Raw genomic sequence first — 12,620 nt, 5'->3', positions numbered from 1 at the left:
TGCCATCTTTTTACTCTGTGGGCAGATTCCCTTGGTTGTTTCCAATACCAACCACTAGAGGGCTCTCTATCTGGTAATCAGTATTTGCTACTGACGGTGCCTGAAGAAGAAGTGTCATCAAAACAAATGCAAATGAGAATCTGATTGTTTTCCTCTTAAACTTTAGTATTTTTCTTATTTGCATCAAAACATTCTTGTTTTTATTTTTTGCTCCTCAAACCAATGCGGAACAGAAATTCATCAAACTGGGTTACAGAGAGACGGAAGAAAAAGTAAAAGCGCCGCCATTTAGACCCATCTTCTGCAGAATAGATGGTAACGATCGATTTAAAAAAATAAAAAAAACTCATGGATCAGACATGAAAACCGATGATTTTGTGGAACTCTTTAAAATCAATAAACCTGATCTCTTGATATCATCGGTGGATTATAAATAAGATATACAGCAGCTTCTTTCACACACAACAGGAGCATCTATTTTATGAATTAGATGCGAGTTTGATGTGTGAATCATGTTCGGTGTGAATGCAGCGGCCTTGGTGGATTTGTACAGAAATGTCAGACTTTTCTCCCAAAAGTGCGACTTAAATATCATGATCTCCTTCTTGATTTGACATTTTTTGCAACTTATACTCGGGGAAAATAGAAGCACCAAAATGCAACACTTGGCTGTAGTGAAGTGATTACACAATCAACTTTACAAAATAGCTAATTCATGTTCATCGCATAAAAGATCAAAGATTTACGATGTTATTTAGCTGTCGCCGGCAACATCTCTGGTGTTAAATGCTTTTGTGAAACATCCATAGACTTTTCTTCTTAAGGAATACAACTTTTTCTCATAGTAACAGCCCCAAAAATAAGAACAAAAGAGTTTTAGAATTTTTTAGATTAATTTTTTAAAGCAACATTTTCTGCTGACAAAAGCTCCACCTTCAAACCTTCAAGCATTTTTGATGTAAAAGCTTTTTTGCTGAGTAAGATAAGTGAAAAGAGCTCAATAATACTAATCAATAAAGATGCATTAACACACTATTTAACATTTCATACTTTTAGGCCAAACTTACAACATTTGAAATGGAAAAGTTTGTGTTGCTGGGTGTTGATGTCTGCACCCTATTTCTCCACAGAGGAACTTCTCTGATGGCAAAGAAAAAAATGAAAGTAAAATGAATTTATTCAGTTTTGTTTTTAAATGATCCTAAAAGACTTAATGAAAGCAGAAGTTTGTGTACTGCTGTTTTCTTATCGCCTTTTATCGTCTCGTCTGTGTTCCAGGTCATCAGTCGGGCTTTTGCATGATCTGTGTGATGCAGAATCACATCATCCAAACCTTTGCCAACACAGGCAACGCCATCAAGCCCGTCTCCTTCATCAGGGACCTGAAAAGTAAGGCTTGGATTTGTCTAAAGAGCTGAAATGACCCGTCTGGTTTAAAATGTGAGGAGCTGGTCATTTTTTTTTAAACCTCTGGGATTCATTGTGAATTTCACCTTCACGCTCTGTGCTGTACTGCGTACTTCCTCCCCGTGTCCTGCTGCACTCATGCGCCCCCTCCATCCTCTCTGACTGCAGGTGTAGAAGCTTTAACACAAAGCCTTCCACTGAAGCAGCTGAAAAATATGGTTAAAAATCTCCACTGATTTGTTTTTGTTTTCTTCATTAAGTCCTCTCCCTCACTAATTGCCTGTAGGTCGTCATAAGTGCATCATTCTGCTTTCTTACTCAGGGTGACTCCATTATCCTCCATGAGTAAGGGTGCAGTGCTGGGAATGTGATGATCGCATTAGAATGATGCCTCCCCCCATTAGGAAATCGCACAGGGGCAAATGTTTAGAGCTACATTAGCCCTAATGCGAGGCGTTTACTGTAAATGGGACACGAGGCCGCCGGAGCGTTTTATGAGTCACTGTTTGACTGCTTGGCTTTCATTTCTGAAACACAAAGCAGTTTATTGTAATCTGATCTTGAAAAGTATGAAAATATTGTATGTGGAGACTACTTTTTGGCACATTGGTTTTAAATATATCAACATAAATCTTTTTTTATTTTTTTCTTTATTTTTCTATAATCTGTCTATGTATAGAAAGCTATTATTTTAGTTCCTAAACGAGTAATACTTTTGTTCTACGCAGAAATTGCCAGACACTTCCGCTTTGGGAGTCAGGAGGACGCTCACGAGTTTCTGCGGTACACCATCGATGCCATGCAGAAAGCCTGTCTCAACGGTTACCCCAAGTAAGGCCCTGAAATGACTTCAGATGAGACGTTTAGAAAGCTGCTCTGACTTTTAAACAAACGGATCTCTCCATGTTTTAAGGCTGGATAGGCAGACGCAGGCCACAACGCTGGTCCATCAGATCTTTGGAGGTTACCTCAGGTCAAGAGGTACATCTGTGTCACCCTCACTCTTAAGGGTCACACTCTTTTCTCAGTGATGCTTCACTGAACTCCAAATGTTCTAATATTGATCTAATCGTTGTTTAGTGTCTAACAAAGTCTTTTTTTTTCAGTAAAGTGCTCAATTTGCAAAAGTGTGTCAGATACGTACGACCCGTACCTGGACATCGCTGTGGAAATACGGGTGTGTAGCATATTAATTCCACATTAACTTAATTTATTCTTGAAATGCCAAATAAAGTGGAGGATTTAAATGAATAAAATCCGTCTTTAATATGTATTTTCTGCTGTTTTGCAGCAAACTGCAAACATCGTTCGAGCCCTGGAATTGTTTGTTAAACCAGATGTTTTAAGTGGAGAGAATGCGTATATGTGCGCCAAGTGAGCTCCTTTATAAGTTTTTTTAAAAACCCTTCTTTATTTAAGGATCTATTCATTAAAGTGTATTTATTTTTTTAAAGGTGTAAGAAGAAAGTACCGGCCACCAAGCGGTTCACCGTCCACCGGACGTCTAACGTTCTGACGCTGTCGCTGAAGAGGTTTGCCAACTTTAGTGGAGGAAAAATAACAAAGGTTAGCCGTTCATTCTCTTTACAGAGACATATATATATAGATATATTCCTCCTGCAACTTATAGAAAGTTTGATTACTTTTATGCGACTGCAGCAATTTTTTAATGATGAGAAGTCAGGTTAACGTGTAGATTTCTCCCTGGAAGACTGATACTTCCTGTTATCCATCCACCATATTTTGTAGTTTTATACCTACAAATGTGTAAAAACAATATAACTAAATATTTTTCCTTTTTTTTTGTTTGAAAAGGATGTCGGGTACCCAGAGTTTCTCAACATCCGCCCGTACATGTCTCAGAGCTCGGGTGATCCTGTCATGTACGGCCTCTATGCTGTCCTGGTGCATTCTGGGTACAGTTGTCATGCTGGCCATTACTACTGCTACATCAAGGTATGTTTGATTAATTACATTAACAAATTCAACCTTAGTGGGTTTTCAGCTGTTTAATTTTTATTTTGGCTGCAAAGTTTCTTTAAAAATGTAGATTTATTTAGCTCTCATTAAAACCGAGCTGCTTTAACTTTGATTTTATTCTAGGCAAGCAACGGGCAGTGGTACCAAATGAATGATTCAATGGTGCAGTCGAGTAACATCAAAGTAGTTTTGAACCAGCAGGCGTATGTGCTTTTCTACCTGAGGTAAGTCAGTGATAGATTTAAAAAAAAGATCTGTGCTCTTCCTGAACTGTAACCAGAGTCTCTGTGTAACAAAGGATTCCTGAAACCAAGAAGACTGTGGATGGACAGATCACCAAGCCTGGGGTGATGCATTCTGGGAAGAATAATGCCTCATCCGAGCAGATAAAGAGAGCTAACCTGAATGGACCTCTGTCCTCCCCACAGGTCACAAAGGTATAAGAGATCAAATAGTGAAAGGATTGACGTTTATGAGGAAATCCGTTTCAGTTCAAGTCGTCTCTTCCTGACAGAAACTTGAGCCGGCTCAGCTGAGGAAGATTCAGTCCATGGACGGCGGCTTGGGCTTCCCCATTTCCAGAAATGGCGGCAGCGCTCAGCCGCAGCCGAAACTCTCCAACTGGACCAACTCCACCAACGGTCCACCAAAGCTGGGGGGCGGGCCCACGGTTATCGAGGAGCCTTTCAAGAAGGTGAAGAAGCCCGCCCCTCAGGGCCAGGCGCCGTCACGCAGCACCACCCCCACCCCTTCCAACAACGGGGTCAGCCGGACGGAGGGCGACAAAAAACAAGGTGGCGAGAGCAGAGGAATGGCAGCATCTACCTCATTCAAGTCTTTGTCGGACTCCTCCTCTGCTGACACCACTGAGTCGAAGGTGCGGTCTAGTTTTACTTTATTCTTCTAGAAGAGAGGAAGCATAAGATTATATATTTATCTTTGGCCAGGACTCCATCGGTACCAAAAGTGCACCAGCAGGAGAGACTCCCTCCACTCCTCGGAAGGCTTCCAGCAGCCTGGCTTCTCCTGCCAGAAGCTTGGATCGCTCACAGAGCACAAAAGAGCAGAAGATGACTAAAGTAAAGCCCCCGGCGCTCAACAGCATCACATCTGAAGCCACCAACGCCATGTCGCCTCCACCTGCCAAGAAGCTGGCCCTGTCCGCCAAGAAGGTCATTTTTATTTTGTAGTTTTCCTCCAAGAAATGTTTCATGTTTCAACGTGCCTGTCTAATCTACCATATAAGCACTTCTTCTCTTTATTTTCTCTTTATTTCTAATTCTATTTCACACCTTTCTCCTGTTTTTTTTCTTTTTTCACTCCCGACATAACTCCCTTCCATCCTTTCAACCCCGCCCCCCCTTCCCTCCTAATGATTTTCCTCCTTGTTTTTGTCACAATCATGGTTATTTTCTTTAGACCACCAAGTTTTTATTTTTGTCGATAACTGCAGGCTCCCAGTCAGAGTCGGAGCAGCACTGATGTTCTGTCCCGCGACCCCCCGCATCGAAATCAGTTCAATTCCTTCACCAATGCCGCGCCCAATCATACTCACGGGTACGGATCTGCCGGTATCTGATGATCGGAGGGGAAAACGTAGACACTCTGAATATGTTTATTGAATCTCTTCTCAGGGTCGGTCCATTCCATTCGCCTAAAGCTCAGTCACCATCCTCTGCCCATCTCTGTGGATCCGTACAACAGCCGAGAATTCTCCTTTCCGACGCCAGCTCGCCTCATAAAACCAACGGTTTTCACCATCCAAGCCCAAAGAGTCCCAAGTCTTCCAACAGCCCCAAATGTATTACCCAACAGCCAAATGTTTCCCCCCGAGCTCCAGACGGGAGCCACAAGCAGAAGAAAAAAAAGCGTCGCCATTCCGAGGCGGAAACGGAGCCGGTGACGTCCTCCGCTCCCGTCACGCCGCCCGGCCCCCTGGAGACGGCGAGCGAAAGGAAGCGCAGGAAAAAAAAGAAGAAGCGGAAGAGGGAGAGCGAGGACGAAGAGAAAATCGAGGAGAAGGAGAGCGCCTCGCCGACTCCGGAGGAGGATTGGTGTCAGGGTGGCTTATGGAGCTTGACGTGTAAATCGGCAGCAGAACCCTCCAAGAAAAAGCTTCAAATCGCTGCCGAAAGCGCCAAACTGTGTGAGCCAGCTGAGGAAGAGCAGCACCGAGTGAGGAAGAAGAAAAAGAAGAAGAGACAAATCGTTCAGGATCTGCAGGAAACATCAGAAAGCTCAACAAGGTGTTGTGCTTTATTTGTTTCTATGGCAACCAGCTGTTTAAGTTGCATATTAAATACAAAAATAATTAATAAGATCATCAAAGGCTCTAAAAGTTATCATGTTTACATTTTTTTTAATCCTCAGGAATCTTGAGATGAACTCCACAGACGTTTGTAATGACACACAAGACTCAGTGTTGTTGAAAAAGAAATCAAAACTCAAAAAGAAGAGGCTAAAAGAAAAGGAGCGCCTCAGCGACGAAGGCGAGAAATCCGCCGCGCCTTTGACCACGGAAGTCACCTGTGAGCCAGACGCCTCGGAGAACAGCAAACCGAGCAAAGAAAACTCAAGTATGTGATCAAACTCTGATTAAAACCATTTCAGTTGATTTCTGCTTTTTAAATGATTTTATTTCCTTTGATAAAAGGGGGTGGAGCCTCTGTGGTGATGTGGGACAGCCAGATAAAGGATGGTTCTAAACGCAGTCGAGCTGATGCAGCAGACGCCCCCATCCACGTGGCGTGGGATGGGAAAAAGACCAGCAACGTAGTTGAGGAACTTCTCAAGAACTCCTCGGATAAAGCTTATGGAGCAAACGGTGAGAGCCACCGGAAAAAGATCACAGAATCATAAAATAAAAATTATTTTGAGATGAATAATCTTTGTTTTTCCTCATGCAGTCCTCACTTGGGATGGTGAGGTCTCTGCCGTCAGCAGAGATGCCATTGAAGATGTCCGAAATGCCAAGTTTGACACTGTGATTGATGAGTGGGATGAAGATTTTGATAGAGGAAAGGTGAGACTAAGAAAAATAAAACAAAAAAGCACTTAAGAGTCACAATTTTTTAACCTTTTTTGTCGTTTTTCAGGTGAAAAAAGTCAAAAGCTATAAAAGGGAGAAGTGGAGGAGCGGCCACAACTCCTTCCAGAGGATCCAGGACAGGCGGAACAAGTGGTCGGTGACGCTCGGCGGGAAGAGGCCGTTTGGCGTCCGCCGGTGAAATCTGGAAATGGAAACCAAGCTGCATACCAAACACTTTTTGGAAATCTTTGCAAATGTGCCAAATCCAGGACGCTGACAGTCTGGTGAACGGAAACATCAGAGAATGTCAGCTCGGAAACCCTTCTGAACTCTGAACATCACACGGCCCAGCACATCAAATATTTCAAAGGGAACCCGTGATGGTCTTGAATAAAAACTGTTCGTTTGCTTTTTATTAAGGCTCAGTTTTTGGCCCCCTAAATGTTGGAATGAAAAAAAAATGCAACCCAGTTGTAAGGAGTTAGCTTTAATTTATTTTAATTTTTTTATGTTTTCACTCTTGCTGCAAAAGTGGCGATCATAAAGGGCTCACGGTGAAAAAGTGACCTTTTATTTTGAAATACTTTACTCAGAGTTATTCATAAATTGATTTAAATCCATGTTTAACCTTTTTTTTGTTTTTATTTTGTTTGCAAAATCCACAATTCTAATCTTAGTTCTAAATGTTTGCGTTGCTCCTTACCAGCCTTACTACACTGTGCATTAAAGTTGAAGGTTTTACAGCGAAACCCCGACGGTGGGGCTTGTTTTAAATGCAGTAAGTGATCAAATGAGTTATTGATGTCATCGATATCTTATCAAAAACGTAAAATATTCATCAAATAGTATCAATTCCCATCTTATATCTTTATGCAATGCTCTGACCCTCCCAGAAACTGGGCCAACACTCAGGTACCCAGACCCCCTGTACCTCACCTCCTGCCCTCTCTCTTTGGGCATCCATGTCGCATTGTGTACATTTGTGTATAAACTGTTTTATACAAACTATTTCAGGAACCACAGGATCATCCTCCATCACTTTGGGCACATATTTGTCGAATAACGATCAACAGAAGCTTTGTAGACGACTGTACAGTCCATCTTCTGCTTTAGCCGTGTTGCTGTAAAGATGCATTTCTTTTCATGTTGCCTTGAATTGGCCATATACAGTGTAGAATTTAAGGCTATAAATATCTAATTTAAAGAAATCTTAAATGTGCGAATAATACTCAGAATAGTTGGTGGATGTTCACTTGAAAATGTATTTGTTTTCATGTCTGGCTGTTGGAAAAAGGAGGTTGTGATCGGCGGCGCAGAGCTTCGTCCCGGGACAAACGAACGCTCAGAAATGTTCTCATGGAGTCTTGTATTTTGCACCAACTTTTCTGATCTGCAAAGAGAACTTTCACAGTGAAAGCTCTTCTTGCGTCAATAGTTACCTGAAAAGGTGCAATAAAATTGTGATTTCTATTTTTTGTCTGAGTTTCTGTGTGTTTTGTCCTAAAATAAATTAATATATTAGCCAATTTAGGGTAAAGATTAGGCTTAGGAAGTGCAGGTTTTTTATCTCAGGCATTTTAAACGAAGGCAGATTGTATACCAGCCTTTTGTGACACTAGATATGCTGTTAGAAATATCGGTTATCAAATGTCAAGAGAACTTCTAAAGGTGAGTCAGTGAGATATCCTGTGGGATGGGAGTGGCTAGAGCAAATTCAATGTAACTGACCTTAAAAACAAAGAGTATTCCTATCAAGTTAAAGTAAAAACTGCAGAGTTCAACCTAAAGAGGCTGAACAGGTTTTTTCTAGATGCATTTCTAAAAACGTAAAATTCTAGAAGGTCTCAATGTTATTACAAATGACATACTGCTTTATATGAATATAAACTAAATATGCTCAAGTTATTTTGGACAGGATAAGTATCACAGAAACAAGTAAATCTGTTTGGCCCTCGAGGCCCTGAAGGTTAAGAGCCACAGGTTTATAACTGTAATTTAGCCAATCGCAATGAAGAAGTAGTTCTTAGAAAGTACTGGGGCCCACATTTGAATGATTTTATGACAGGAGCCTTTGGTTTGCATTTGGTCCTGGCTGGACTTTGGACATGCCGTTAAGTGACAGGTCAGATTAAATCTTCTAGTCAAGAATTGTAGTTTTGTATACACAATTTGAAAGTTTTTTTACACAATTATGCATGATTTTTTTTAACAGATTTTCAAAATTGTCCTAAAGGGACATCAAAGTAAAAAAAAAAATTCTGGTTACTATTTGGTGTGCACCAGATAGGTACTAACTGGTGTGCGCCAGCTACTATCTGATGTGCACAAAATATTACCTGATGTGCACCAGATACTATTTGGTGAGCGCCAGATGCTGTCCGGTGCGCACCAGATACTAACCGGTGCGCACCATACTAACCGGAGTGCACCAGATACTATCTGGTTCGCACATTATACTAACTGGTGTGCACCACATACTATTTGGTGTGCACCAGATACTAACTTGTGTGCACCAGATACTAACTGGTGTGCACCAGATACTATTTGGTGTGCACCAGATACTATCTGGTTCGCACATTATACTAACTGGTGTGCACCACATACTATTTGGTGTGCACCAGATACTAACTTGTGTGCACCACATACTATTTGGTGTGCACCAGATACTAACTGGTGTGCACCAGATACTATTTGGTGTGCACCAGATACTAACTGGTGTGCACCAGATACTATTTGGTGCGCACCAGATACTATCCGTTGCGCACCAGAGACTAACCGGTGCGATAGTAGATAGTACTGTTTTTCTCAATGTTCCTTTTGGGGCTCTGTATAATTTTCCCTTTTTTATTTATTTTTTCTTTTTTATTAACCTTTTTTATCCAGGCAGAACAGATTAAGAACAACGAGAACAATATTTGCATCTGTTGCCTGGCAAAAAGTCTTGAGAAAATAAAGAGAGGGGTTACAAACAATCAAATTGATCTTGTTCTTGGTTGTTTTAAAAAGCTGTGTATTCAAGCATGTGATTCCAAATAAGAACAAATAAATACAAATACAAATAAATTGATGTTTATAGGTCGGAGAGAGTTTTAACCCTTCCTGACACTACCCTGCATTTGATCCGGACTTTGGACCGGCACAGGAGGTCCAGACTTAGCTGGACCCCCTTGTGGCTAAATAGTTCAGGCAGCAGCAGCTGGAAGTGAAAACACCTCATGTCGACCAGAAAGTGATCACATGTTGGAGGAGGAGAGTCAGGAGGAGGGAGGAAGAGGAGGAGGAGGAGGAGGAGAGCAGGTATCCGGATCGCTTCGGGCGCTCGTGCAGAGACATCCCCGCTCAGTGACGCCTGCAGCGGCAGAACCACCGGGATGGACGGGGAGAACCAAGGTTCGCCTTTGTGCTTTTTTTTTCAACAATTTATCCAGCAGATTAAGCTCTGGTTGGCACGTTTTTAGCACGGTTTGTTCCAGAGACTGCTGTGCTTTAAACGAGCTCCAAGCAGGAACGATGAGGACTCGCTTTCTGTTTGATGAAGTCCGGAGAAGCTGCAAACGCCACGTTTTAGCTGCTTTAGAAACAGGTGGCTATAAAAAGATCTGCATGCTGAATTATTGAGCACATCTGCAGCCCTGACAGCTACTCCTCTGACAAAAAACAAAGCTGTCTTTATTACTCATTCATAGGTGTGTTGTCACGCCAGGATGATCTGCAGTGACCATCATTTTACATCCTGACATCATGGTGATGAGGCAGCAGACTGTCATCCTCACCTCAATTATTCAGCATTTTTTTCTCTCTCTCTCTTTTAATGCATCCCAAAATAGATCTAGCCTCATTGCAGAGAATCACATTTGAAAACTTATTGAGCAACAAAGCAAAGTTATGTGGCGCTTTTATGTATTTTATGGCAGGGAAATAAAGCTGGGAGCTGGGCTGATCGCTTTCACCGAGCATCTGAGGCATCAGTCGATGATTATGTAATTATCAGAGAGGGTTGGCAGTGAAAGGCGAGACGTGGTGAAGCTGTCAGGACATTAAAGTCACACTCACTGTCACTGACACCTCCTCTAGCAAACCCACAGCCAGAGGAGAGGATGGAAGTGCTGTAACACTCTCAAATCCTTGCAGATTCCCATAAAATCTTTGGATTTAGTTTATAACATTTATGAGGAGTGCTATGATGTTGCACTTTGCTCCTGGGATGTTGCTAGGAGCCAAAATCTGCTATCCTGGGATTAACAGGGTGCGGCTATGTTTGAAGACTCAAAGGCTTCTAGTTGCATGGTGTCTAAATGTCTTTTTTTTTGTATACCTGCACCTGTTCGGTTACTCTTTGCATGACAGAATGTGCACACATACAAAGGAAACTGGATGTGCCTCATAGGCGTGGTGCTCTACATCCGCAGGTGCATGTGGCTTTTGTGGTTCTGCCGAAGCGTTCCTCCCTCCTCCCTTTAGATAGAGTGATTGATGTGAGAGGCACGAGCGCTCACGTTGGCCTGCAGGTTGACGTCCTCCCGCTGCGTCTGCCATGATGAAGATCTGATCTTCAAAGGACGCTCAGCAGCAAATCTCAACAAGCCTCATTTGGCTCAAAATCACTTCAAAAAGCAGCCAGCAGATCATTGCCTCTAGCGCTTGAAGCAAATTTGAAACCAGGAATGTCAGATGAAACGGTTAAAAATAAATCAACTGTTCCATTAATAAATCTGCAACGCTCACATTAAGAAGGAAGGACGGAGTCCATCAAAGTTTCAGGAAACTGTCTCCTAAATGCATCCAGTTTGTGCTGTGGCGAGCGTGTTCAGCTGTGTTAGAAGCTGTGAGTCATCAGAGGTGATGCTGCTGTGTGGGAGTTCCTCCAGCATGTGATCTTTCAACAAATATTGGTCTGAATTGAGTTTGAAACATAAGGGAAAGGGAGGGCTGCACGGTGGCGCAGTGGTTAGCGCTCTTGCCTCACAGCGAGAAGGCCCCGGTTCGACTCCCGGCTGGGACCTTTCTGTGTGGAGTTTGCATGTTCTCCCCGTGCATGCGTGGGTTTTCACCGGGGACTCCGGCTTCCTCCCACCGTCCAAAAACATGCTTCATAGGTTAATTGGTGACTCTAAATTGTCCCTAGGTGTGAATGTGAGAGTGAATGGGTGTGTGATTGAGGCCCTGCAACAGACTGGCGACCTGTCCAGGGTGTACCCCGCCTTCGCCCATCAGTAGCCGGGTTAGGCTCCGGCACCCCCACGACCCCGAAAAGGGAAGAAGCGGCCAAGAAGGTGGATGGATGGATGGATGGACATAAGGGAAAGGATTTTGCATTCAAATGTCCAAGGTGTATTAAACCAGGGGTCTCAACTGGAGGCCCGCGGGCCATTTGTGACCCCAAAGTTGATGTTTACGTTTAAAGTCCTACTTCAATATGGAAACTGAGTGTCTGCTAAGCAATATCTTCTGCATGTCTATGCTTCTTTGATGATAGCTTTGTATTTGCTTTGTGATGTTTCAGCTTGCTTTATGTTTAAAACTTTGCGTTTGCTATTGTCGTTGGATCTGGTTCGTTAGATAAGTCCTTAGTAACAGTTGCTAGCGTCGTTAGCTCCTGTCTTTTCTCTGGGCTGGAGAAATCTTGTTTGAAAAAACACAACTTTACTGAAATTTAAAAGGCAGAAGTTTGATTGTGATTGGTTGTGAAGAAAGTGAGTACTTCAGCTATTGGGTTCCGGTGCATACCAATTGGTGGCATGAAGAGTGACAATGAAACAACCTGCATACCTGAGAGGAAGTAGATCTTCCTTACTGAAATTGTGCCAAAGCTTCACTTAAGGTTTAAGCTAAATTATTCTGGAATATTATTGCCTTTTTATTATTCATAACTATTTTAAAAATGTACAGTTTTTAAGTTCTAAAAATTAGCATTCTGTTACCTTTTTGGACTACTTTGGTATTTACTACGATTTTTTAAGCTATTTTGGAGTTTAGCTAATATTTCAGCTACATGCTAGTTGTTTTGGCTAATATAAGCTTTTTTTAAAATGTTTTTAGGCTAATTTGGCATTTAGCTGCCTATCAGCTTCAGCATTTTCAGCTATTAGCTTCAGTGATTTCAGCTATCTCCATTTGCATTTTCAGCTATCAGCTTCAGTAATTTCAGCTATCAACTTCAGCATTTTCATCTATTAACTTCAGCATTTTTATCTATCAGCTGCAG

General features: G+C 42.2%; 2 protein-coding genes across 3 annotated transcripts in view; both read left to right on the top strand.

The window, feature by feature from the left end:
* Positions 1–7,890, top strand: part of usp36 (ubiquitin specific peptidase 36) — a 13,402-nt gene extending 5,512 nt beyond the window's left edge. The window contains exons 4-20 of one of the 2 annotated variants that reach the window (XM_024272450.2): positions 1,279–1,389; positions 2,136–2,238; positions 2,321–2,388; positions 2,514–2,584; positions 2,699–2,781; positions 2,862–2,973; positions 3,223–3,363; positions 3,511–3,611; positions 3,686–3,824; positions 3,902–4,264; positions 4,335–4,559; positions 4,841–4,944; positions 5,022–5,633; positions 5,758–5,963; positions 6,041–6,211; positions 6,294–6,409; positions 6,483–7,890. In XM_024272450.2, coding sequence (XP_024128218.1) covers positions 1,279–1,389; positions 2,136–2,238; positions 2,321–2,388; positions 2,514–2,584; positions 2,699–2,781; positions 2,862–2,973; positions 3,223–3,363; positions 3,511–3,611; positions 3,686–3,824; positions 3,902–4,264; positions 4,335–4,559; positions 4,841–4,944; positions 5,022–5,633; positions 5,758–5,963; positions 6,041–6,211; positions 6,294–6,409; positions 6,483–6,614 — 2,858 coding nt within the window. In that variant the 3' untranslated portion in view covers positions 6,615–7,890. Of the gene's footprint in view, positions 1–1,278; positions 1,390–2,135; positions 2,239–2,320; positions 2,389–2,513; positions 2,585–2,698; positions 2,782–2,861; positions 2,974–3,222; positions 3,364–3,510; positions 3,612–3,685; positions 3,825–3,901; positions 4,265–4,334; positions 4,560–4,840; positions 4,945–5,021; positions 5,634–5,757; positions 5,964–6,040; positions 6,212–6,293; positions 6,414–6,482 lie in introns of both variants that reach the window. The other variant, XM_024272451.2, reaches the window with a different exon arrangement.
* Positions 7,891–9,687: 1,797 nt separating this feature from the next.
* cyth1a (cytohesin 1a) overlaps positions 9,688–12,620 on the top strand; it is a 36,460-nt gene continuing 33,527 nt past the window's right edge. The window contains exon 1 of the mRNA XM_024272056.2: positions 9,688–9,805. Within this exon, the coding sequence (XP_024127824.1) occupies positions 9,787–9,805 (19 nt within the window). The 5' untranslated portion in view covers positions 9,688–9,786. The remainder of the gene's footprint in view (positions 9,806–12,620) is intronic.

This window comes from Oryzias melastigma, linkage group LG8 (genome assembly GCF_002922805.2).
Source record: "Oryzias melastigma strain HK-1 linkage group LG8, ASM292280v2, whole genome shotgun sequence".
NCBI classification, from domain to species: Eukaryota; Metazoa; Chordata; class Actinopteri; order Beloniformes; family Adrianichthyidae; genus Oryzias; species Oryzias melastigma.
This window is presented reverse-complemented; position numbering and strand designations above follow the sequence as displayed.